This window comes from Felis catus, chromosome D3, assembly GCF_018350175.1.
Source record: "Felis catus isolate Fca126 chromosome D3, F.catus_Fca126_mat1.0, whole genome shotgun sequence".
NCBI lineage: Eukaryota > Metazoa > Chordata > Mammalia > Carnivora > Felidae > Felis > Felis catus.
This window is the reverse complement of record NC_058379.1, coordinates 93,519,163-93,543,980: the sequence shown is the minus strand read 5'-3', so window position 1 is coordinate 93,543,980 and position 24,818 is coordinate 93,519,163. Positions and strand designations below refer to the sequence as shown.

At 46.6% G+C, this 24,818-nt stretch overlaps 1 protein-coding gene across 15 annotated transcripts in view; it reads right to left on the bottom strand.

The window, feature by feature from the left end:
• ATP9B (ATPase phospholipid transporting 9B (putative)) overlaps positions 1-24,818 on the bottom strand; it is a 251,509-nt gene that overhangs the window by 132,853 nt on the left and 93,838 nt on the right. For 12 of the 15 annotated variants that reach the window (XM_023242122.2, XM_045041287.1, XM_045041294.1 and 9 more), the window contains one exon: positions 3,857-3,937. The exons of the other annotated variants lie outside the window; for them this stretch is intronic. In XM_023242122.2, the coding sequence (XP_023097890.1) occupies positions 3,857-3,937 (81 nt within the window). The remainder of the gene's footprint in view (positions 1-3,856; positions 3,938-24,818) is intronic. 15 annotated transcript variants of the gene reach the window in all.

Here is a 24,818-nt window from a genome sequence, read left to right as displayed (position 1 = left end):
GACTGACTTCCGACTCATTCAGAGATGGTGTCAGAATCCGACTCTGACAGGCACCGTCAGACAGAAAACTGTTAGTCTCATTCCTGCTTCCCAAATATGGTCCACGTAGCACATCTTTTAATGATCTGTTCATCTAGGCATTTCAGCCACAACCGAGCAAACTGAGCATATAACCTGGGTAAATCCTGCCAAGTGCTGCCTCACACACTTATCGTTTAAGGTGTGAAACGAACACTTTTTTTTTTTTAATTTTTTTTTTCAACGTTTATTTATTTTTGGGAGAGAGAGACAGAGCATGAACGGGGGAGGGGCAGAAAGAGAGGGAGACACAGAATCGGAAACAGGCTCCAGGCTCTGAGCCATCAGCCCAGAGCCCGACGCGGGGCTCGAACTCACAGACCGCGAGATCGTGACCTGGCTGAAGTCGGACGCTTAACCGACTGCACCACCCAGGCGCCCCGACACTTTTTAATATAAACTCTGACTCATTTCCACTGCCTCGTGGCAACTGCTATGCTTATCTAGGCAACCACGGTGGTGACCCTGACCTTCCGAGCACGGAGCAGGCGTCCCCGTGGGTCCAGTAAGTGAGTAAGTCAGACAGCAAAGGAACGCGGAGCCCCTCCCCCAGGCGCGCCCGTGAGGACCCTCGGCCGTCCAGCCTCTGCTGCGCGGCTCCGCTCCTCCTCCTCCAGGCCGCCCGCCTGCAGCTGCCAGTCCGCCCGCGACCGCGCAAGGACCACAGCGTGACCGCAGCGGTCTGCCACTCTTCCGGCTCCCTGACGACGACGGAGGTAGGTTTAAACACGCGTGCCCCTGCCGGTCGCCTGGTACGGTGTCCCCCGCTGCGTCAGACCCGAGAGGAGTAAGGGCATTAAAAACTACACACGAACCACAGGCCATCTACCTAAACTGCAGAGAAAGGTTCTGCGCCATTCCATTTCGGAAGTTTAAGCCGGCTCTCCCTCCACGTTTCCACGACTATCTAATCATGTGAACGCACCAGTCTCTTTCTCTCACAATTGTGCGTGAACAGCACGGTATCTATGCAGTTTCAATTCTGGATAACGATGAAGGACTTTAAACTTTTTCTAATATCAAGAGAACTATTGTAAGACATAGCTCTTTACCAATCTCACACAGGACAGAATAAACACTGGGAGGATGGGAAAGAAACGATCTCCGAGGAACTTTCTCCCCGGGTTTCCGCCTCCTTAAGGTTACAGTTTGCCAAGATGAAATTTGCTTTGGGGAGGGAGAAACCAAAAGTATACAATTTGAGGCTGTTTTTTTCCGCATTTAGCAAACAATAGAAATTTGCTTTTTAGAAGGGGAGTATTTTGACTGGAAGAGACCTGAACAAGGACGTGTGCTCTGGTTCTAAGAAATTACAGCAGAAAACGTATTTATAAAGAAGCTTGAATGGTGTTAATGGCCCATAAACATTGCTACTATTTCAAAACTGGCTACTTTTAAACTCTAAACTTCAGAGAGAATTGCTTGGTCCTGAACAATAAGCAAATCAGTTGTGCCACTAATAATGACACGAATCATTTCTGTAACTCAGAATGTCACACAGTGAGCAGCTGAGGCCATCCTGACATTACTCACAATGCGACGACCAGGCTCCGCGTAGGCAGCAAAGCAAAGCACGTAATACATGCACTGCCACAGGGCACGTGAATTAATTTGCCCTGATTCTTATTTAATTACTTAGGCTGATACAAAGCGTGTATTTTTTCCTCTGTGTATCACGCTCTGAAAAAGGAATCTAAGCAGGTATCACTCCTTCAAATGTTGACTTTATACTTCAGTAATTAAACTGATGAATTCCATTTTCTGGTGGCGAAACCAGTTACTCAACACAGTTTCTTTCTTTCCTCCTTTTGGAAAGACGCACACAAGAATGACAATTTTTCTCCTTAAACAACCCAGAACGTGACGACGTATCTGAACGGCGTGAAACAAAATCTTGTTGGAAACACCCAAAGGAGACAGCGGAAGGCGGGTGGTTGAACCACGCGTATCAAGAACGTGACAGAATTCACACGAAGTACATGTAACTTGGGTGAACCGTGGCCTTGATGAAGTCAAAACCCCGAGACCAACCCCCCGTGTGGCGCCCTGCCTCTGGGGCAGACCCTGCCATTCCGGACACCTCTCCTTACAGAAAACTGCAGTTTGCAGTCTTTTCCTTCTCCCAAGCGTGCGGCCTGTTCGGTCCGGGGAGGCCAGGGGGACATAAATGCACGTGACTGCCTGGGATCTTTTACAAACACCAATGTCATCCTCTCTAAGCTGGAAATCCTGAAACGGCCTCTTCCTTCTTTCGACCAGACCTTCGGGATGGAACCTGGCTGCCCTTGCCCATCCTCCTTTCCCCCACCCCTGCACGCTCACTCGCGCACACACACGCTCAGTCCCACACTCCGCCACGCACCGCGTGAACTGCGCTTTGCAGCCTGGTTGTGTTCAGCCACACTCTCGCACACTCGCACGGAACTCGGTGTGATTCCTTAGCAAGCGGTAAGCAAGACAAAGCTGGGAACCAGGAAGGAAGACAGCACATCATTTTCCAAAATATTAACAGTGGCTACGCTAATAACTCTTATTGTGCTAATGAAGCCCTTTCATCAGGCTTTTTCTCACATGTGCCAACTCGTCTTTAACTAGAAGTGCTTTTTTCCATAAATATTTTTGCAAAAACACAGAAAGATCTTGGTTTTCTCCAGATCTCATTATACACTTCCTCATGTGTCTCCACCAACATTTCGAACATGCTTTTCTCACTGAAGCACATGTAATAACAAAGTTACAGAACAATGACCATCTCTCCCACAAGCACGCCTGTTTGCATTCCCACAATCTGCCCATCGTCTGACACGTAGTAAGTGCTTTCTCAACAAGGACACCTGCTCACCTGGTGTGTGACCAAGAATGAAACGACGCTGACTGCACCAACAGAAATCTTTGTACAACAACCGCACCAATTAAAAGTAAAGTCCAGTCATGTACTAAAACCCCTTAATTTTTATAAGGCATTTATAGTATCAGTGTAAGCTGCTAAATCCAAAGTTACTGAGTCGTCCAAATCCTATCAAATAGGGGATAGGATAAAAAAGTAAAAAAAAGGGGCGCCTGGGTGGCGCAGTCGGTTAAGCGTCCGACTTCAGCCAGGTCACGATCTCTCGGTCCGGGAGTTCGAGCCCCGCATCAGGCTCTGGGCTGATGGCTCGGAGCCTGGAGCCTGTTTCCGATTCTGTGTCTCCCTCTCTCTCTGCCCCTCCCCCGTTCATGCTCTGTCTCTCTCTGTCCCAAAAATAAAAAAAAAAAAAAAAAAAAAAAAAGTAAAAAAAAATTAAAATTAAAATTAAAAAAAAAATAGGGGATAGGACTCTGGGGAGAAGGGACTTCAAGATAGAGTAAAACACCTCAATACTGAAAAGGGAGTTCAATGAAACGCACGCGTCTATGTGAGCAAATGCACACGCACACGCCCATCCACGCACCCACTTACTAAAATCAGGCGACGATGTGGCTATTCTAGTGTATTAACTATAACACAGAGTCAAAGCTGAAATAGCAATTTCAGACTTCATCTTACTGACTCCTAGTATTTTCAGGGTGAAGACCTCTTCCAGAGTAAACATGCTAAACAGAAACACGGTCGTGAGCGCATCCCACACGGAGACTGGATACATGGAGATTTGAGAACTGGAAACATTCTCTAGGCTTTCCCGCTTCAGTTCAAAACTTCTGTTTTAATTCTCTAAGTACTCTTTCAAATGTAAGGTTTGCTATTTTTAACTTGTATGCACAATGAATGTATTTGTGTTTAACAAAAGACTTAACTTACCCTGGTAAAGGTGCCTTCAAAACTGTGAATATCCAGTTGTGGCTTCTGAGCATAAACGTAAGCACTGATTGAAAAAAGGTCCTGGAATACAGAATATCCGAATTAATTACACTATAATTAAGTAAAGTTACATGGAAAATTTTCAATCACCAACTAACATTTGTCATGTATTGTTATCAAAAGCGATGGCCGACTTCCTGTATTTCGTGCGCCAACTCTACGGGTCAGGATGGAAGGGCAACTAAGAGAAATCATTCACGAGCTCAACAGAGGTGTGGCAATTTCTCTTGATTCTAACACACCGCTGCTGCCTCATGACAGGTGTGTGTCAAAAGCCGTGGGCGATACTTACACGACACCTACCGCCTGCGGCTGCCCCACGGGCCCAAGTTTAAAGGCGAAGGTATACTTCCCATCTGTATGCTTTGAAGTTTTGTCAGACCGTGTGTGAGTATTTAGGAGTTAGCGGGTACCAAAGAATTTAGTGAGATTTAAGTAAAGCTCACAATTCCGCAGAAGTTTTAGAAAACAACCTAGCAAATCCTAGATTTGTTTACATGCTTTTCTTTAGCAGCTACTGCATTTGCTACACACAACTGCTTTCCTTACAGCCACGAGCGTGTTGCATTTCTCCCATGGGCCTGAACCACATCCCCGTGATCTGTATTTGTAAGACTGTACGGGAAGGCTTCAGCTATCCACACATCATAGCGACTTTCCCAGAACTGGGGATGAAGTAGGAAAGAAATGGTTTAGGATATTCCATTCACTGGCAACACGAAAGTTTAAATAGCTAAGTCTCCAGAGACAACATCTTAAGCACCTCATTTTAAGACAATTATAAAGGTATGTCTGCTGACTTAGAAAGTTTAGTTTTTAAAACTCTCTCTATATACAATTTTATTAATGTTATAATAAGTGAAATGTGTTGAAAACAAATTTCAAGTTTTTAATGGTGCATGATAGTTTTTACTGGGAGATCACAGAGAGTTTACAACACTGGAAAGTTCCTTGTCTGTTTGGACTTTGGCAAAACCAAAACCCACACGGGACTCTGACTGCACTGGGCACTAGACGGCCCAGGGGAGAGGGACCTCGTTTTTGTTCTGTGTGGTGACTCCACACGCCCTGAAGTGCCCACATATAACCGACACGTAAGACAAAACCCCAAAGCACACATCTTAAGTTTGTTAACATCTAAATGTGCCAGTCTATTTTTCACACCGAATCACATGAACACAAATTATATTGTACGTGGGTGAGTTATACCCGCAAATGTAGATTATGTACAGCCGAGTTCTTCAGAGTAAACTAATAAAGGTCTTTTAGTTCTTGATACTTCACTTGTGTTTAAAAATATCATCTTAATTGGCTATCAAAAAGCTGGACGAGTACAACACTACACAGAAACTTAAGAAATCTGTCCTTACGACGGGCCTGAAATGTCAAGGACACAGCAACGAGGAGGCCCAGAACCCCAGCCCGCTGTGCCCCACACTCCTCGGCAGTGCCCTCACCTCTGCGTCCCCCCAGACCTAGTCTCCCTGCCGCCCTCTGAAGGCAGGCTGGCTTCCCTTTCGGTTCCGTGAGCAATCTCCTCAGCAGCAGCAGACAGCACAGGCGCCCGAGGATAACTGAAAACCCTCAACCACAGTCGAACACGCTTCTGAGTTTAAGGTGAATTCTGTAGTGGAAACGCGGGTTTGATACGACGACCCAGTGAATACGGAAACAATTCGTGGAAAAAGAGAAAACTAGCCACTCACACAGGAACACGTCAGGCTCAAGCTCACTGCACAGGAAGGTAAAAGCTGTGGACGGTGGACCTTTGAGCAGGGTGGGCTTCCCGATGGGACCCCACGGAGGGAGGCCGGAGGGACCCCTGCTGCGCACCTCCACCTTGCCCTCAAACTGTCCTCGGAGCAGGGCCGATGCCGGGTCTGCAGCACAGCTCTCACGGCCCGGCCGGGAAGTCGCATCGTTTGAAGCCTGGACTCACAGACCCCACGTGCCTCCACCAGACTCCGAGCTGGATGTGACGCTGTCCGCCAGGGCTGTTCCGACCATGGCACGAGCAGCGCCACGCCGAATGCAGGCAGAGGCTCGCAAACACAGCCTGGAGCCGCAGCCGGTGCAAGAATTCAGACCCTCGGGAGGGATGTTAGCCACAGAAACCACCTGGGCGTGGACTGGGCCGGGGTCGCCTGAGCTGCCCACGATCAAGGGCCGGTGCTCTGACGGGCCACGTGAAATCAAGATGCTTCTGGTACCAACATGTGACCCCTGCCCAAAGCTCCAAGAGGACGGCCCACCCCTCCTGGTGACCCCTCCACGGCCCCATCTGTCTCGGGAACATCTCACCGCTGCTGACTTGTGGCTGGCGTTCCAGATCAGCCGTGGTCTGCGACAGAGGACCATGAGCCTGACCCCACTTCCCTCACCCCCCTGCATGTGCCCATTAGAGTAAGGCGGTCTGATTACTAAGCGTCACGGTCCCAGAAAGGGAATGGTCTCTTCTGGGCCACTCCCCAGTAAAAGATGGGGACAGAAGGGGGAGCGGGGGGCACGTAAAGGCACCGTGAAAAGGGTTGAAGGTTCAGATTTCCTCTTGACCAATTCCTAAACACAACGTGTCTTCAGGATTAAGCTACATGAAAATATTTTCCTGGGGCGCCTGGGTGGCTCAGTCGGTTAAGCGTCCGACTTCGGCTCAGGTCATGACCTCGCGGTTCGTGGGTCGGAGCCCCGCGTCGGGCTCTGTGCTGACGGCTTGGGGTCTGGAGCCTGCTTCTGATTCTGTGTCTCCCTCTCTCTCTGCCCCTCCCCTGCTCACGCTCTGTCTCTCAAATATAAATAAATGTAAAAAAAGAATTTTCCTGTAAAAAATGCTTTGTGCCTCCTGCATAAAACCCTTCCGGCTCAAAGTCTGGGCAGGCGACATGAGGCCTGCAGGTGGCCCAGCAGAGGCCCTGACACCGGGCAGGAGCACGGGGAAGGGTAAGGTCACGGCTGCCGCTCACAGCTGTTGGCAGGCCCTCCCCTCCCGCTGTCAGAGACTGGCATTTGAGATTCAAAGGGGCTGCGGGACCTAGAGCAGCGGCTGCTGGGGTCTCCCACTCAGACGCGGTGCGAACGGTGGACCGCGTGGCTCTAGAGGCCGCGGCCAGGCCTCTCGAGGGAGCCGGCTGCTCTCCCCCCGCTGCGTGAGGTCCAAGGGCGATATGGCTGGCGCTCCTCCCGGAAGGACACCACGGCCGAGGGGGTGGGCTGAGCCGAGACAGGAACACAGCCGACGTGGGAAAGGCCTGCTCGCACGCAAGGCTGGGTGGGGTCTCGAAACGTGCCTTTCAGGCGGGTCCCCACCACTCGCAGATGAGAACCTCCCGAGTTCAGGAAACCCGGTTCATGCCGAACACCTGCTTCCCTCCGGGAGTCTGGCATCTGGGCACATGCCTCCGTGAGTCCCCACTGTGCTCGCCTGATAGGGCCGTTTCACACGTGTTCTCCCAACGTGCTGCTGGGGTGTGCAGCCCACCCCGCGTGAGGCCACTGGGAGGGGCTCTGGAACCCGCATGGTGCTTCCTCCAGATTTGCCCCACGAGTCCTTCAGCTGGCTGTCTGAGCTCATGTCCTTTCACTGGAATAAATCGTGGTCATGAGGACGACTGTGTGCTGAGTCCTGGGGGTCCTCCTAGGGAATCATTAAAACTGGGGGTGGTCTTCCCATGTTTACAGCAGCACCATTGACAATAGCCAAAGTGTGGAAAGAGCCCAAATGTCCACCGATGGATGAATGGATATATACATATACACACATATACGGTGGAGTATTATTCGGCAATCAAAAAGAATGAAATCTTGCCATTTGCAACTACGTGGATGGAACTGGAGGGTATTATGCTAAGTGAAATTAGAGAAAGACAAAAATCAAAGGACTTCGCTCATATAAGGACTTTAAGAGACAAAACAGATGAACATAAGGGAAGGGAAACAAAAATATTATAAAAACAGGGAGGGGAACAAAACAGAAGAGACTCATAAATATGGAGAACAAACTGAGGGTTACGGGAGGGGTTGGGGGAGGGGGGATGGGCTAAGTGGGGGAAGGGCATTAAGGAATCTACTCCTGAAATCACTGTTGCACTATATGCTAACTAATGTGGATATACATTTTAAAAAATGAAAAATAAAATTAAAAGTGAAAAAAAAATACCCTAACAAAACCCAACAACTGGGGGTGCTCTCGAGGCACCTGGGTGGCTCAGTCGGTTAAGCATCCGACTCTTGATTTCAGCTCAGGTCATAATCTCACAGTTCGTGAGGGCGGGCCCCATGCTGGGCTCTGTGCTGACAGCGGGAGCCTGTGTGGTGTTCTCTCTCTCCCTCCCCTGCTACCCTTTCACCACTCGTGTTCACTCACTCTCAAAATAAATAAATAACCGTAAGAAAACTGGGGGTGGTCTTGAAGGTCCCCCAACACAGAGAGTTTACCATTGTTTGAGTTCTGGTATTCATCTTTTGTTACCTGTTTTATTTTGGGTTTGTCTCAGAACCAATGTTTTAGCGTGGCTGCCATATCTAGACAGAAAAACACAGACTAGCCAAAAGAGACAGAGGTCAAAGACTGGGGCAACCACAGCAGCTGAAGAGTGATGGTGAAGACAGGGACCTGAGACAGGAGAGTGCCTCAGAGGGGCCCTAACTTCTGGCATCGTCTCATCCTGACCCCACACAACCCACACTCGGGGTGGGTTTCCAGCAGCCCCCAACTTCAGGAAAGATTTCAGAGTTCAGAGTTCGACTTCAACCAAGTTAACTACCACTTAAAACAAAACCACACACAAAACACAGCACTCTTCAGAAGGACGTAAGTCCTTGGGGCGCCTGGGTGGCGCAGTCGGTTAAGCGTCCAACTTCAGCCAGGTCACGATCTCGCGGTCCATGAGTTTGAGCCCCGCATCGGGCTCTGGGCTGATGGCTCAGAGCCTGGAGCCTGTTTCCGATTCTGTGTCTCCCTCTCTCTCTGCCCCTCCCCCGTTCATGCTCTGTCTCTCTCTGTCCCAAAAATAAATAAACGTTGAGAAGGACATAAGTCCATCCAGAATCTCTACAACCTGTCATTAGAAATGCTGAAAAAAGAATCCAAATTTCTAGACCTATGAAGACACAAGAACACAAGGTCTGGGGGCTGGGGGCGCCTGGGTGGCTCAGTCGGTTGAGCGTCCGAATTCGGCTCAGGTCATGTTCTCGCAGTGTGTGAGTTCGAGCCCTGCGTCGGGCTCTGTGCTGACAGCTCCGAGCCTGGAGCATGCTTCAGATTCTGTGTCTCCCTCTCTCTCTGCCCCTTCTCTGCTCATGCTCTGTCTCTCTCTGTCTCAAAAATAAATAAAAACATTAAAAAAAAAAAAAAAAAGAACACAAGGTCTGTATTCAGCAAAGAATTCAATCAACAGACTAATTCTGGGGCACCTGGGTGGCTCAGTCAGTTAAGCATCCAACTCTTGACTTCAGCTCAGGTCACGATCTCACAGTTCGTGAGAAGCACGGAGCATGCTTGGGATTCTCTTTCCCTCTCTCTCTGCCCCTCCCCCACTAGCACCCTCTCTCTCTCTCAAAATAAATAAGTAAACTTTAAAAAAAAAAAGGGTTTAAAAAAAAAAAAAGGATTAATTCTGAGATGACCAGATCAGAATTAAGAGATGAGAATTTCAAAGCAATTATAACACCTCAAAGACTTAAAGAAAAATATTCTCGTAAAGAATAATCAATGGGAAACCAAAGCATACACACAAAAATTATATTTAAGGAAAAAGAACCAAATGGAAATTCTACAATTAAAAAAATACGACACCTGAAATAAGTTTATTAGATGGGCTTAGCAGATTGGGGATGACAGAACAGAATCAGTGAATTCAGGGAGAGATCAAAGGATAATGACTCTGAAGACACAAAGGAAAAAGATCTAGAAAAGAATATGGTCACAGCACCACTGGCAGAATATCAAGAGATCTAACATGCTTATGCCTGGGATCCTGGGAGGAGTGAAGAAAGAACGAAGGAAACCTACAAAGAAGTAATGACTAAAAACATGCTAAATATGTTAACAGCCCAGACAGATTAAAGAAGCCGAGAAAAACCCTGCACAGATTTAAAAACAAAACAAAACAAAAAAACAATAACAACAACACTAACAACAACATCAAAAAGCAAAGACACACTGCCAAAAAAACAAAGAAAGGGAAGTCTCATAAATCCGTAGAGAAAAATGACATATTACACACAGGCACAACGATCAAAGGAACGCTGATTTCTCATTAGAAATAATGGAAGCAGGAGACAGTGGAACAAAATATTTAAAGTGCTACAAGAAGGGGCGCCTGGGTGGCGCAGTCGGTTAAGCGTCCGACTTCAGCCAGGTCACGATCTCGCGGTCCGTGAGTTCGAGCCCCGCGTCGGGCTCTGGGCTGATGGCTCGGAGCCTGGAGCCTGTTTCCGATTCTGTGTCTCCCTCTCTCTCTGCCCCTCCCCCGTTCATGCTCTGTCTCTCTCTGTCCCAAAAATAAATAAAAACGTTGAAAAAAAAAATTAAAAAAATAAATAAATAAAGTGCTACAAGGAAAAACACAGGTCAACCCAGAATTCCACATTCAGCAAAAATATCTTTTACCGAAACAGCTGAAATAAAGAGATTTTCAGATCAATGAAAATGAGACTTCACTATTAGCAGACATACACCACAAGAAATATTAACAGCAGGGAACTGTTTAGGCGGCAGGGAAATGTTACGCAGTAGAAACTCAGCCTTTTGGAAGGAACGGTGAAGAACAGAAATGATAAACAGCAAAAGGAAAACAAAAATGCTGTTTTTCCACTTGTTTCTTTAAAATACAAGTGAAACATTGGAACAGCTTACATGCAGATATAATGCAGATAAAAAGTATATGAATGCGTATGAACGTAGATGCGTGCAGAAAAGGCACAATACACTTCCAGAAGAAAGGACAGGATGAGTTCTCACGCTTTATGTCAGGTGACACAATTTTACCTTTTTGCAAGACACTTTTAGTTACGTGTGTATCGCAATCTCCAGCGAGTAGGAAAAGAGAAAGAGCCAAATGAAAATCCAATAGATAAAATAAAACAATTCTAAATACATTCACCTAAACTAAAACTGAGACGCGGCTGCCCGGCCCATGAGGGAGGGTCAGGAAAGGAGAGGGAGGGGGGACTGCCGGCCAAGGTCTCCGAAGAGCAGTGGTGGCCAAAGTGGGGAAGAATCATCCTTCCGCAGGAGAAGAAACAATTCTTGAACATCATGACCGATCAGAGGGAGGGGACACAAATACCAAGACGGGTAACACTGTTCATTTATTGGTGGAAAACAGTGTCCAAAATGGTGTCCATTTGATGTAAGGACAGACTGTCTGCAGACAGAGGCGGGCGGACGAGAAGCCGCGAGAGGGCGGCCCAGACTGAAAGCATGGACGCGGACGAGGGCGGCAGGTGATGGCAGACAGTCACGAGGGCTATGGACTTGCTTTCTGGCCTGTGGCGATGGCCTCACAGGTGCAAGTGTGTGCAGTTTCACTACGTGCGATTTACTGCCTGCTGACTTGGCCTCAACGTCACAGAAAACACACACGCAAGATGACCGCAGGCAGCATGAGGACCAAGGTGGAAACGACAGTCACCGAGGGGTGTTTCTCATCTCTGGCCTTCGCGCTCAGAGACACAGAACAATTCACCTTCCAGTCCTGTCTGCCTGCTTCTACTTCAGCAGTCATGTCATTCTAAGTGGTCTCACTTTCCACTTGGTCTTTTTTGGCAGCTTCTGTTCAGACTGTGGTATCCTCTCAGATTTCTTAAAATATATTAGAGATTCGTATTTACTCTCTTCTCTTCCCGGAAGACCTAGTTAAGCTAGGCTTGTCAGCTCTCCTCTCCCAGTAGGAGCCCCAACTGGCGGGCTTAAAGAAAATATTCTCGGGGCATCTAGGTGGCTCAGTCAGTTAAGCGTCTGACTTCAGCTCAGGTCACGATCCCACAGTTGGTGTGTTTGCGCCCCGCGTCGGGCTCTGTGCTGATGGCTCAGAGCCTGGAGCCTGCTTCAGATTCTGTGTCTCCCTCTCTCTCTATCCCCCCCTGACTAGTGCTCTGTCTGTCTCTCAAAAATAAATAAATGTAAAAAAAAAAAAAAAGAACAGAAAAGAAAGAAAATATTCTTTAGCAAAAAACAAGCAACAGTCTAAAATGTTATGGCTTCTCTCATTTCTAGAAAACATATTATCTTGCTGCTTACATTTATCTCCTACTTTAATTTTAATCCAGGTGAGTGGGGAGCACACAAATCTTCAGGCAGCCTAGAGTTACTTGAACAAGTGTGAAAGAACTGATTCTAATACAAGTGGTAACCATAACAACTCCAGAGGGAGCATCCTGTTCTAAGGGCAGCAAAATCCTCCGAGAGAGCCAACTGTGAAGTGTCGGTGCACACGGCCCAGTAGGAAGTACGACGGCAAATCAGAGAAACTCGCCAGAAGGAAGGAAGAGACGGTGTGGCGGAGACTCCTGTTAAAGACAGGACTTTCAGGCTTTCGCTGGGCACACGGCTCCACTGAAGACCCTCCCTCCCTCACCCCTCTTTCCAGCTCTCACCACATGGGGCGGAGCACAAGGAGCGGCGGGGGGGGGGGGGGGGGGTGCCATAAGGCCCACAGGCCCTCTCCCCGCCCCTCCCCTCCTGTCCTGCTGGCGAGGCTGGAGGGGAGCAGTCACGTGGGACGTGGGACACAGGTGAGGGTCACATGTCAATGACGACAGAGCTGCCCCCTCAGCCTCGGACCACCCACCTCTGGGGTGGTGAGTGAGAGGGAAAAACCTCTCTCTTCTAATTTGTGTCGTATCAGTTCGGGAAGCAGAAACCACTCTAGATCTCAGGGGCAGAAAGGGATTTGCTTGCTAGATGGAATGAGACACTTCCAAACTCACCCGGAGGGATGAGACTCATGACTGAACCTCCCAAAATGACTCTGAGAATGTTACCAAAACGGTCCTCCGCGGAAAATACCCTTGCAACTGCAGAGTTCAAGAGACACCCCGGAGCCGGACCCCAGGGTGAGGGGGACACCACAGCTGCCACTTCTGCCCGTGACACCGAGGGCGGCCCCTGCCGGTGCAGAACGGCCAACGGGGCAGAAGGAGACCCCTTCCTCTCCTGCCCTGTAACCTCTTCTGAGAGTCTGCCGAACCTGGCTCGGCACATACTTCATCAGGGCCTGGAAAGCTCACTCACATACCTTCATCAGGGCCTGGAAAACACGCACCGATGAATTTTCACGTTTCTAGAGAACAGAGATGCTCCGCTGGATGAAGGGTGAGCACAGCAGCTCACCACAGCGGGTCGGCTACTGCAGCTTAGAGTATATGTTAACTAATAGAAAGTTATTTTCAAGTTAATTAAGTCAAGCTGGTTTGCACAAGAAAAAACACATCGTGTCACAATTGTAGACTTAGGGAGATACGACAAGAATGCCTAGCAAGCAGCCAAGCGGCTCCTGGGAGAAGGCGCGTCTGGGAATCCTTCATCATTTCAGCATTACGCTGTGGAAATATTTTTCAAAACATGAAGCTCGCGTACAACAGACTACCTTCTGATACATGGAGATCGAGAGCAACCCCAGCAACAATCCTCACTTCTACATGCACATGAACATTCAGAGGAATGCCTTTCATCTAGTATATTAGACATCAAATGACTGAATAATGGCACAATAATGAGAATGTCATTCGAAGCTTTTCACGATAATTTAAAAATCATTCTGAAGTTTTCAATAATGTAGGAAAGCCTCTGCTATTAGGTCAAGGGCAACATTTGTTCGCATTACTTAAAGGTCATTAAAATACATCCTTAATCATAACATGTGGTTCATTACAAATAAAATTGCCTTTCGTTCAATAAAACTAATTAAATGTAAATGGTGTTGTTTACTGCTACATAGATCTTTTGGAATAAATCAGCAAGTCATGATTTATTGTGACCTCGTTGTTGTTAATAAATCCGCCTGATCGCAAAAGCCAGAAACATGTTTCCCGAATGCGTATGGGCGCCTGAAGCACGCCTTCTAGACGCCTGTGCGGCCGCGAGAAGAGGCCCTGCCTATGCAGGGTCGGCAGCACGGCCAGGGCGAAACGGCCTGTTCAAACCGTAATTGTCTGATCACATCAGGTGACCAGGGGATACGACAGAACCGGACAGGTTATTCTTGGCGGTGTCCTCAGTTCCGCAAGAAAAGCTCTAAGGTTTGCAGGGTCACTTCTTCTTAGTGTCAGGATGCTCAACTGACGGTGTCACAAACCGTGATGACATCGCATACCCCAAATCCATCACGTCAGACACAGAAAAGTCAAAGTGAGTGGCAGTCAGGGGAAGTGTATTAATGGGGAAGCTATTAATGGAAAAACCAAATCGTCTTGCCTGAATCCATAATGAAACTAGAGCTTTTTCCCTATGAAAAAAAAAATCTATACAAATATGCCAAATTATATGAAGCTACAAATTTAAACTGATTAATATACCAGAAATTCAGTTAAGCTTTCCTTTTTTCTAGGATATACTGCTTTTTGGTTTTACGGTCATAACAGAACTTCAAATGCTTTCATTTTACTACACCGTTACTTTACTTAAATGCTTAATCACACTCTCTATCAAAGTGCATCAACCATAAAATTTTAAAATTAGCATTATCTGAACCGCATGCTACAACTCTGTAACTGCCCTTGAAACGTATACACGTGTGTCACTGATAAAAATGAGGAGCACATCCTTGTGATCTCGAGCGTAACAAAATGTCACCTCCTGTGGATCACGGCACACGGGACGGGCAAAGGTACAGATGAGGACACAATAGGATTTTAACTCCTCTCCCGACACACGACTTACACACAGAACTGCCAACGGCGCAGAAGGAGAGCCCCTCCTCACCTGCCCGGCAAATTCTCGCGAGTCTGTTGAACCTGGGGAAGCTCACTTTCCCGAGTGCACGCGTGCACCCGTGTGCCCTTTAACCGCATACACGCCCGTGCCATCGCCCCATCACGCCCTCTGCAGGGCTGGCGATTCCGCCCCTGGCCTCCGTCACGGCTCACCCGCTTTCCTAGACTTCTGCGTTAACACCAGTACCCCAGGTACCCTCGTTTGTTTGCCTTACGTTTGGCTTTGCTTTCGGGCACGTTCTGTCTAATACAGGTTTTAACTTCACACTTTTCTTTCTACCTCTCTTAGCAAAATTAAGGCCGCTACAAATGAGTATTTAGCGCAGGCGTTCCCAACCGTCCACGCGGGTGACTCGGGAATTCTTGCGAAGGAGACTCAGCGGGCAAGGCTCGGGGCGGGGCCCCCACGTGGGCCAGGCAGCAAACAGATCCCTCCCGGTCGGTTGGCGTTCGCGATCGGCTTCTCCCCCGCTTAAGCCTGGAGAGTTTACGGAGGACGAACACGCGACGGAGAAACAGTGGCACCCGCCAAGCAATCGGCTCGAATCGCATCAGAAAGTCAACAAGCCGCAAGCACATCTCGTGACAGAAACGAATCCATCTTAGCAAACAGTATGAGAAGCGTCAGCTAGATGTCCTAAGTAATAAGGTGACGGCCCGGCCGTCTTTTGCCACATTGAAGAAAAGCACAGCAAAGCAGACGGAAAACAGGGGAGTCTGAGCGAGCCTGGGAAAAAGCGGAGAGAGGAGGAGACCGCAGGGTGAATTTCCGGGCCCCGGCCCAGCACGACCGGGCCTTTTCACAGCGCGTGACACCAAGCAACGCGTCTGACACCCCCTCTAACAACAAGCCCGCAGCCACGCAGATTTCGGGATGGGATACAACTCCCTTCTCTGTGAGGCTACGTGCAGGGAACGCCTGAAGAGGTATGACACCGCCAGTGCTAACGACAAGCATCGCTGCCCGCTCGCAGGCACCGAGCCGGCAAGACAGCCTTCTGATCACAACCGAGCCTCCACAAGCATAGAGGAAAACGTGCTTCCGTATTTACCACGGGAAGCTTAAAACGTTTACGTGGCAAAAGACACTGTAAAGCGAGAACTCGAGAAGCAGACTGGCAGGCGACGTTGGCAACAACGCACCTGGCCAAGGTAGGGAGCGACGGGCGCGCTGCTGTGCTGACGCGGGGATGGAAAGCTCGGAGACGGAGTGAGGGCAGTTTTACATGTCTGCAAAAATAGCGAGCTATTCAGTACATGGCACCGCTGCCGTTGGTCAACAAGTTGTTTCCTCAAGTCTGATTTCCCACTCACAGCTTGACTCAAAATAAATGCTAGAAGGACAGGAGATTTGATGTGTAAAGCGGGAATCGTTTTTAAACTGAAAATAGAATCATGGAGTAGAAACATTCAAAGCATAAAACCGAAGGCAGTAACCAATTTATTTTTTTTTCACGTTTATTCATTTTTGAGAGACAGAGAGAGACAGAGCGTGAGCAGGGGAGGGGCAGAGAGAAAGGGAGACACAGAATCAGAAGCAGCTCCAGGCTCCGAGCCGTCAGCACAGAGCCCGACGCAGGGCTCGAACTCACGAACGGTGAGATCACGACCTGAGCCAAAGTCGGACACTTAACCGACTGAGCCATCAGGTGCCTCAGTAACCATTTTATTTTTAAAAACTGTTTTTATTGAAACATAACTAACATATAACATCGTCCAAAGTCAAGGTATACAACATGCCGACTGGACACATTCGCCGCTGCAATAAGACTGTCACTGTAACAAGAGTGATGACCACGGCCGTGTCACGTGCGATAATCGGAATGGCAGCCGTGGCGGCCATGTCACGTGTAATAACGAGCACAACAGCCGTGTCACATGTGATAATGAGCACCGTGGCCACGTCACGTGTGATGATCAGCACCACGGCCACGTACGATCAGCACCATGCGGGGTCACATGCCATAACGAGCACCGTGGCCATGTCACGTGTGATGACCAGCACCGCGGCCGTGTCACATGCGATGATCAGCACTGTGGCCGTGTCACGTGCGATAATCAGCATGGCGGCCATGTCACACATGAGAACCAGCACCACGGCCATGTCACGATCAGCACCGCGGCCACGTCACGTGTGATAACGAGCACCGTGACCGTGTCACGTGTGGTGATCAGCACCAAAGCCCGCTGGATGAGTAGCCATTTTAAAAAAGAACCACTTTAAAAAAAAAAAAGAAAGAAAAGAATCACTTTTGCATTACCAGCAGGCCACTCTACAGATACAGTAGACTTCCAACGGGACAAAAGAAACCATAAATGAAAAACGTGGACGAGACTTGAGAGTGGAAACTGATGCAAATGCTTCACAAGCTGCACACAAAGACCTCTAAAAACATACAACAGAAAAAGAGGCAGATACCACAGCACAAACTTATAAAAGATAAACGTAAATTTGAACAAAATGCCATTTCCAGTCATCAGATGGGAGAAGACAGGTCAACCGACGGACTGATACACAGGAAATGCACACGCCGCTGCGTCTTCGGGGACGTCTTGGCAAAAGAACCAAAATCCTTCAGACATGTCTGTCTTTTGATTTCTAACACTGTTTATAAAACGTCCACATGTTAACTTTCGTATTCACCAATAAACACCAGCCTGGTCACTGAAGTCAGAATGTGTCAAGCACCACGCAGCCATGAGTACTTGCAGAGACACACGTTTTCTAACATAAAAAGGAGACACAAAACATACCGTGGAATAAATATCCTAACAGAAGAAAGTATGTGCAGAGCTATCCAACCACCCAAGTGTGTGGTGAGGAGAAGGAACAGAAGGGGCGCTGTTGGGAGTAACTTTTACCCAAATGTGAACGGCAGCCAACGTTAACGAGTAAAATTATGGTAGTTTTCCATCCTTTTTATGATTTATATATTATTTTCAATGGCATTACTGTCATAAGCAGCAAAAATTAATCTCCACTTCTTTTCCGCAACGAGTGCTAAGAGAAAGGGCTGGTTGGCTTGGAAGCCATTAGCAGCAGGGTGGCCCCATGCACGTGCGCTCCAGGGCCCATCCTCCTAGCATGTCTGTCCCTACAACAAGGAAATCCACCAAAAACAAAGACCCATTAATTCGGTGTTTTAAAATTTTATGCTTGATGACCCATCTTTTAATTATAATTTGAATTCTTTTTAAAAAAATTTTTTTAGGTTCATTTATTTTTGAGAGAAAGAGACAGCACAAGTGGGTTAGGGGCAGAGAGGGAGAGGGAGACACAGAATTCAAAGCAGGCTCCGGGCTCCGAGCTGTCAGCACAGAGCCCAACGTGGGGCTCAAACTCACAAACCATGAGATCATGACCTGAGCTGAAGCTGGATGCTTAACCTACTGAGCCGCCCAGGGGCCCCTGACTATAATCTGATGTCACATAGATCAGTTAGTCCACAAGGCATTCATATCTCTCATTAAAAATTAATCAAAGACTTCTATAAGCTATGTTGCTGTAACTGGTATGAGACTTGCCTTCCCACCAAAAACATCGGGGAAATGAACAAAATATGAGAAACAGCCGTTTTCAGACATGGGACGCAATGCTTCTGGAAGCACCCCTGGGTGGCCAGCTTCCTGCATAAGTGGATTTTTCCACCCCCACAAAGTGAAGGGGAAGCCAAGCCCACAAAGGTAGTCTTCTTAAATTTAGGGACAGAGACCGGAGCTCAGGGGGACAGGGCAGTTAGCATTTGCAAAACCCCGAGAAGGAGACGAGGTGGAAAGGACCAGAGGCCCCTGCGCTGAGCTCACGAGTGCACCGCTGGTGCCACTGCTCGCCTGGCTGGGAGGAGGGAGCTCTGGCCAGGCAGAGTGCACCCAGAGAGCCCTAGCCAGAACCAGCCCCAGAGATGACACAGATTGGGGGAGAGACCAGGTCTGACCAGCCAGCCACTCAGAGGCATCTGTGAACAACCAAGAATTTTCATGGTTATCCCAGAAAGACCAGACCTCTGTAGTAGGATTACACCAGCATCGCAATAAAGGGGATTCGAGGCCCACCCCGGGAAAGTTTACCAAGCTTTGAAAAGATCAAGTTTATTCATAGGCTGCTAAACTAAGAAAATAAAATCAATGGTTTTGAAAAAAGAAAAAAATATGACATTTATTATATCCAGCATCCGTTACAAAATTATCAGACATGCAAAGAGGCAGGAAATTGTGACCTATAACAAGGAGTAAAAATGAAAACTAGAAACATACCAGGAAACAACAGAGACAATGGATAAAGAATAAGTATTAGAAACTGCTGAGTGATTTAAATGAAACTATAAACACATCGGGAGAGAGGGAAAAAAAGCTACTTAATAACAAAAAGAAGACAACCACCTGGAACTTCCAGATATTAAAAATAGAATAGGGGCGCCTGGGTGGCGCAGTCGGTTAAGCGTCCGACTTCAGCCAGGTCACGATCTCGCGGTCCGTGAGTTCGAGCCCCACGTCAGGCTCTGGGCTGATGGCTCAGAGCCTGGAGCCTGTTTCTGATTCTGTGTCTCCCTCTCTCTCTGCCCCTCCCCCATTCATGCTCTGTCTCTCTCTGTCCCAAAAATAAATAAACGTTGAAAAAAAAAAAAAAAAAATTTAAAAAAAAAAAAAAAAAATAGAATATTTGGAATAAATAATTCGCCGGACAGCCTTAACAGAAGACTCGATACTGCAGAAGATAAGGTTAGTGAATCTGAAGACAGAGCAACAGAAACTATCAAAACCGAGCCACAGAAAAGAGCACGAGTGCCAATGGACTGTGGGAATAACGAGAGGTCTCCCACACGGGTCGTTCAGGCCCCAGATAGAGGGGTTGGGCAGAAAGGCATGAAAAATAAAGAGTAAAAGTTTTTGAAATTGGGGGAAAAAAACCACAAACAACAAACCCGAAGCAAGACCAATCAGCACATCATTCACGAATTCCCGAAAGAACGCCCTGAGGAAGAAAAGACAAAGAGGAGACAGAAGGGTTGCAGAGTGTTTCAGAACGACGTATGCCATGAGGCAGAGCAGAGACAGCTCCGAGATGACAGCAGAGACCAGAAAAACTGTCAAACAAAAACTTGAAAAACGTCTCCCAAAAATGAAGGTGTAATAAACACATTTTTCAAGCAAAAATTCTCACAGTTAATCAAGCAGACTTCTCCACGGCGCACTGAAAAGGTTTTTGAGTTGCAGGAAAATGACACTGAACGGTAAGCTGGACCCACACACAGGAAAGAGGCTGTGGAACTGGTGAATGTGCAGGAAAGTGGAAAAGATGGGTTTTATTTTGCAATACCTTCTTAACATGCTTGACTACTTTCAGCAGAAATATATCCATTTTATTGTGTAAAGTAAAACACATGACATGGTAACACAAAAGACAAGAGGAAGGAAGTGGAAGTCTACTGTGCAAGTTTCTTAAATTACAGATGAACTGGTATAACACCAGTGGAGAGAGACGCTGGTGGGTGAGGAACGTGCTGGAAACCACAGAACAACCACTACAAACAGAACCAACTGTTACAGCTGATAAGTCAATAATAGTAAGTAAACAAAAATCTAAAATAATACCTAAAGATGCAAAAGAGGAACACAGAGATGAGATAAGTAGAAAATAAACAGCAAGATAATTGCCTTTACCTCAACCATTATTATTAGGGTAAATGTACGCATTAAGAATGCAACAACTGTCAGTAAGTAAAAAAGCAATATCTACTTCTGTTATGTTAATAAGAAACCCACTCCATATATAAAGAAATAGACACTATAAACATAAAAGCATGGAAAAAGATATGCCATGCAAACACCAATCAAAAGAACACTAGAATCACCATATTAACATCAGACAGAGCAGATGTCACAACACAGCATACTATCACACATAATGAAAAAAGGTCAATTCACCAACAAGATGAAATAATTCTGAGTGTGTACCTAACAGCGATGCTGCAGAGTACATCAGACAACTGATGGAATTCAAAGGAGAAAGAGTGTACCTTAAAATTCTTGTTTCATTAATTAAGAGAACAAATGGCAGAAAATAAGTAAAAACATGCAACCTTTAAACAACAGTTTCCATCAACTTGACCCAATGAGCACTTACAGGACATCCACAGAGCAGCAGAACACAGTCTGTACCCGGAGAGAGCACGTGCCAGGTCATGGCACGAGTCCCAACTTGTACCAAAGGACTGAGATAAAACATAACGCGTTTGACGAACATAACATGGTTAAATAACACCTAAATTACAAAGGACATCAGGAAAATCCCCGACTACAAGGTAAGTAAACAATGTTTCCAAGTCAACAAAGGATGAGAAGAAATCCCAAAGGACCTAGAAAACATTTAACAAAAACATAATAAAAATATAGTATGTAAAATTTGTGTGATACAGGTTAAGTAACACTTAGGTGTGTTACAGCTAAAGGCTTATAACAGAAAACAGCAACGTAAAAATCACGTTTACTTCCACTTTAAGAAGGTAACAAAGAATAAAAAACTGAACACAAACTAAGTGAGAATGAAGGGAATAAATATCAGAAAGAAATAAGTAATACAGAAAATAAACCAACAATAAAGATGATCAAAGACACCAAAAGCCAGTTCTTTGAAATATGACTAAAATCGATGATCCTCTGATGAGACCGGACTGACTAGGAAGAAAAGATATAAATTACCAATACTGACGACGCAAGGGGGATCCTACAACCACTAAAAAATAGTGTAACAGAAGGGAAAAATGGGTGATGGGCATTGAGGAGGACACTTGTTGGGATGAGCACTGAGTGTTGTATGTAAGCCAACTTGACAATAAATTGTATTTTTAAAAATAATAGAAATTTAAAAAATAAAAAATAGTAACAGATTATGAATTTTATACCATTAAATTTGGCCACTTATATGGAACAGATAATTCTTCCACAAACATAAATTTCCAATGAATAATAAATCTGATTAACTCTACTATCTACTTTAGAAATTCAATTCATAATTACCTCCCCACCAAGTAAACTTGTAGCTCAGATAGTTTCAAGGCTGAATATGTCCAATAGTAAAAACGAATGACACCAATCTTACACCAACTACTTCAACAAATACAGGAGGCAAAAAGACTTCCCAACTCAACTTATGAGGCCAGCTCACCCCTAGGTAACAAACCAAAGGCATTACGACAAAAGCAAAACAAAATACAAATGTTTCCGGTCCACGTCAATCATCGTGTTAACAGATAACAAAGAAAAACCATATGATCGTGTCAACAGACAGAAAAGCTTCTGAAAAATCCAATACCCATTCATAATAAAACGTCTCAGGATGTTCTAGGAATAGAAAGAATTTCCACAGCCCGATAAGGGGAATCTTAAAAAAGCCTACAACTACCATCACAAATGATGTTAAGAAGCTACGTGTTCCCCCAGAACGGAAAGAAGAAGGGTTTCATCACTTCCGTTCAACAATGCAATTAGCGGCCGCAGCCAGTGTGATACTGCGAGTAAAAGAAAGAGAAGGCCGTCCATGCACACTTGCATAAAAGAGCTATAGTGTCTTCTTTGCACATGGCGTGATCAGGTAGAAAGAACATTCTAGGGGATGACACAAAAGTCACTAAAAAGGCACGCACAGACATTTCACCAAAGAGGATACGGAGATGGAAAACGAGCACATGAAACAATGTTCCAGGTTACTAGCCGTTACGGAAATGCAAACTACAATGAGGTGTCACTACACGCTTACGGAAATGACTAAAGTAAAAAAATAACAAAAATAAATCACTCCACCAAATTTTAGCAAGGCTGTGGAGAAACCGCAGCAATCATGCACGGCCGGTGGGGGTGTTTGATGGCACAGCCACCGAAAAGCAGGCTGGCGGGTTCTGCATGCACACTTTCCCACACATCCCTGACTTGTGACTTAATGACTTCCTAGCTTCCCATTTGTGCCTGCCCCCTGTGGAGTGGGCAAAGCTCACTCCATATCCTACGGAATTTAAATAAACCGTCCCTCAACACTGAGAATTAACAGACTGGAAACAAATCATCCGAGTGGTGTGCCACCTGGCACTGACTGAGAAACTGATCCAGAACAGTAGTCTCGACAATTTTCCAACACAACTTCTGACCCGGGGAATCATGGACACCACAAGATGTACTGAGATGATACCAGAGATCTAAGAATATTTCCGTGTCTAAACAGGGAAGAATTAAAAACAGGACACACTTTGCATACATCTGGTTTCATCAATTCAATACTACACGCACATGAGTGCGTATAAAATTCTGACTGGCAAACACCAACACAAAAATGGGCAGGAGAAAAGGGCCAACAACGAAATAAAGACAAATTTCTAGTGAACACGTGGTGCAAATTTCCAACTGAATTAGTACCCAAAGACGTACAAATTAAAACAATGAACTGTCCAAATTTTCTCTAAGAAACTGAGATTTTTTTTCTTCACTATTTAAGCGTTTTGAAGCACAGTCACCAGTAATTACACTCTGGTTACAGGAATATGGGCACGGCTCTTCTGAGATGACCTATGACCTATGACCTACTAGAGCGGAAGCCTAGGCACTCCTTCACCCACACCCCTCTTCTACCTTTCACAATTTCTCTGAGAAAGGAAGACTTGCTACTTACAGGCCTCATCTTCACGTTCATATATTTAAAAAATACACACACTGGGGGCTGCCTACTTGGCCCACCCATGACAGAGGTGCACGATGTTAGCTGATGAAATGAGAGGGATCCTTCTCCAAGTCAGCAGTCAGGAAACCAAGATGTGGAGCGCCAACCTGGCAACCCGCACCCTCTCCTGTGTCACCCATGGGGTAAGAATGGTTGTGCGTGTGTGTGTTTGTGTTAAAGGACTGCCAAAAAAAAAAAAAAAGAGAGAGAGAGAGAGAGAGAGGGAAAGTCAGGAGGAGAGGTTAAGTATGACAGACATATTATATGACCTGCATTATTACGTGACAATGAATGGACAGAACAAATAAGCAAATGCCCATTCGTGACAACAGGTTTTGGAAGACACAGATAGAACATATAAAAGAATGAATTTCAACCTAGAGAGCACCAAACATACAGGCAACCGAAAATACCTAAAGAACCAAATACTTCCAAGTTTTACACACGCCACACACATTTAGTTCCCGAAAGGTCCAGTGTGCACAGGACGGGGAAGGTCAGTAACCGGAAACCGCATGCAGTACCAGCAGCTATTCCTATCCAGACCTGACCAATCTAAGGAAAGTGACCACATCTATACTACCCAATCCCCTTCCGTTGACCGACAATTGCGTGAGTCAAAGGTCTTTCTTGGACCATCGCAAGTTTTCTTTAGTCTACGCCGGTTATGAGAAAATCATGTCAGAAGAACGAAGCTCCTCTCATTCAGATATATGCTACATCTCACACGAGCACCAAGTGGCGTCAACTGTGGTTTTGTTACAAAAAGATGTGTGCAGGCTTAGGAGAGCCTCAGCACTTGTGAGACCTGGCTGAAAATGCTGAAATCCAGAGGCACGGTTTCCTCCAATCCCAGCCCTGCCTACTCCCGGGAACAGAGGGGCACTGGGCGGAGACCACGCGAGGTGCTGAGGGTGCGCTCCTCCTCCTCTCTGGGCCAAGAGACACGGCAACACGCCCCTTCCTCCCGAGGGAAGAAGCTTCTCCGCCATCACAAGAACGGCGCAACACGAACCCGGCTCCACAAGGAGGCGAACTTCATCTGGGCTCCGAGGTCTGCCAAAACTATGGCAACCAGACCACCAGGGAGCCAGTTAGCAATAATGGACTCACTTAACCGGCCAGAAGTTCTCAATCTTAACGATTACCCAACTGAGAGGGTTTAAAAGTAAAAGACCAAAAGGAGAGGGAAAGTGAGAGAAAAGGAGAGAAAAGCGAGCAGGGCATGTGCTAAGACACCACAGAAATAATTTTGGCGTAATT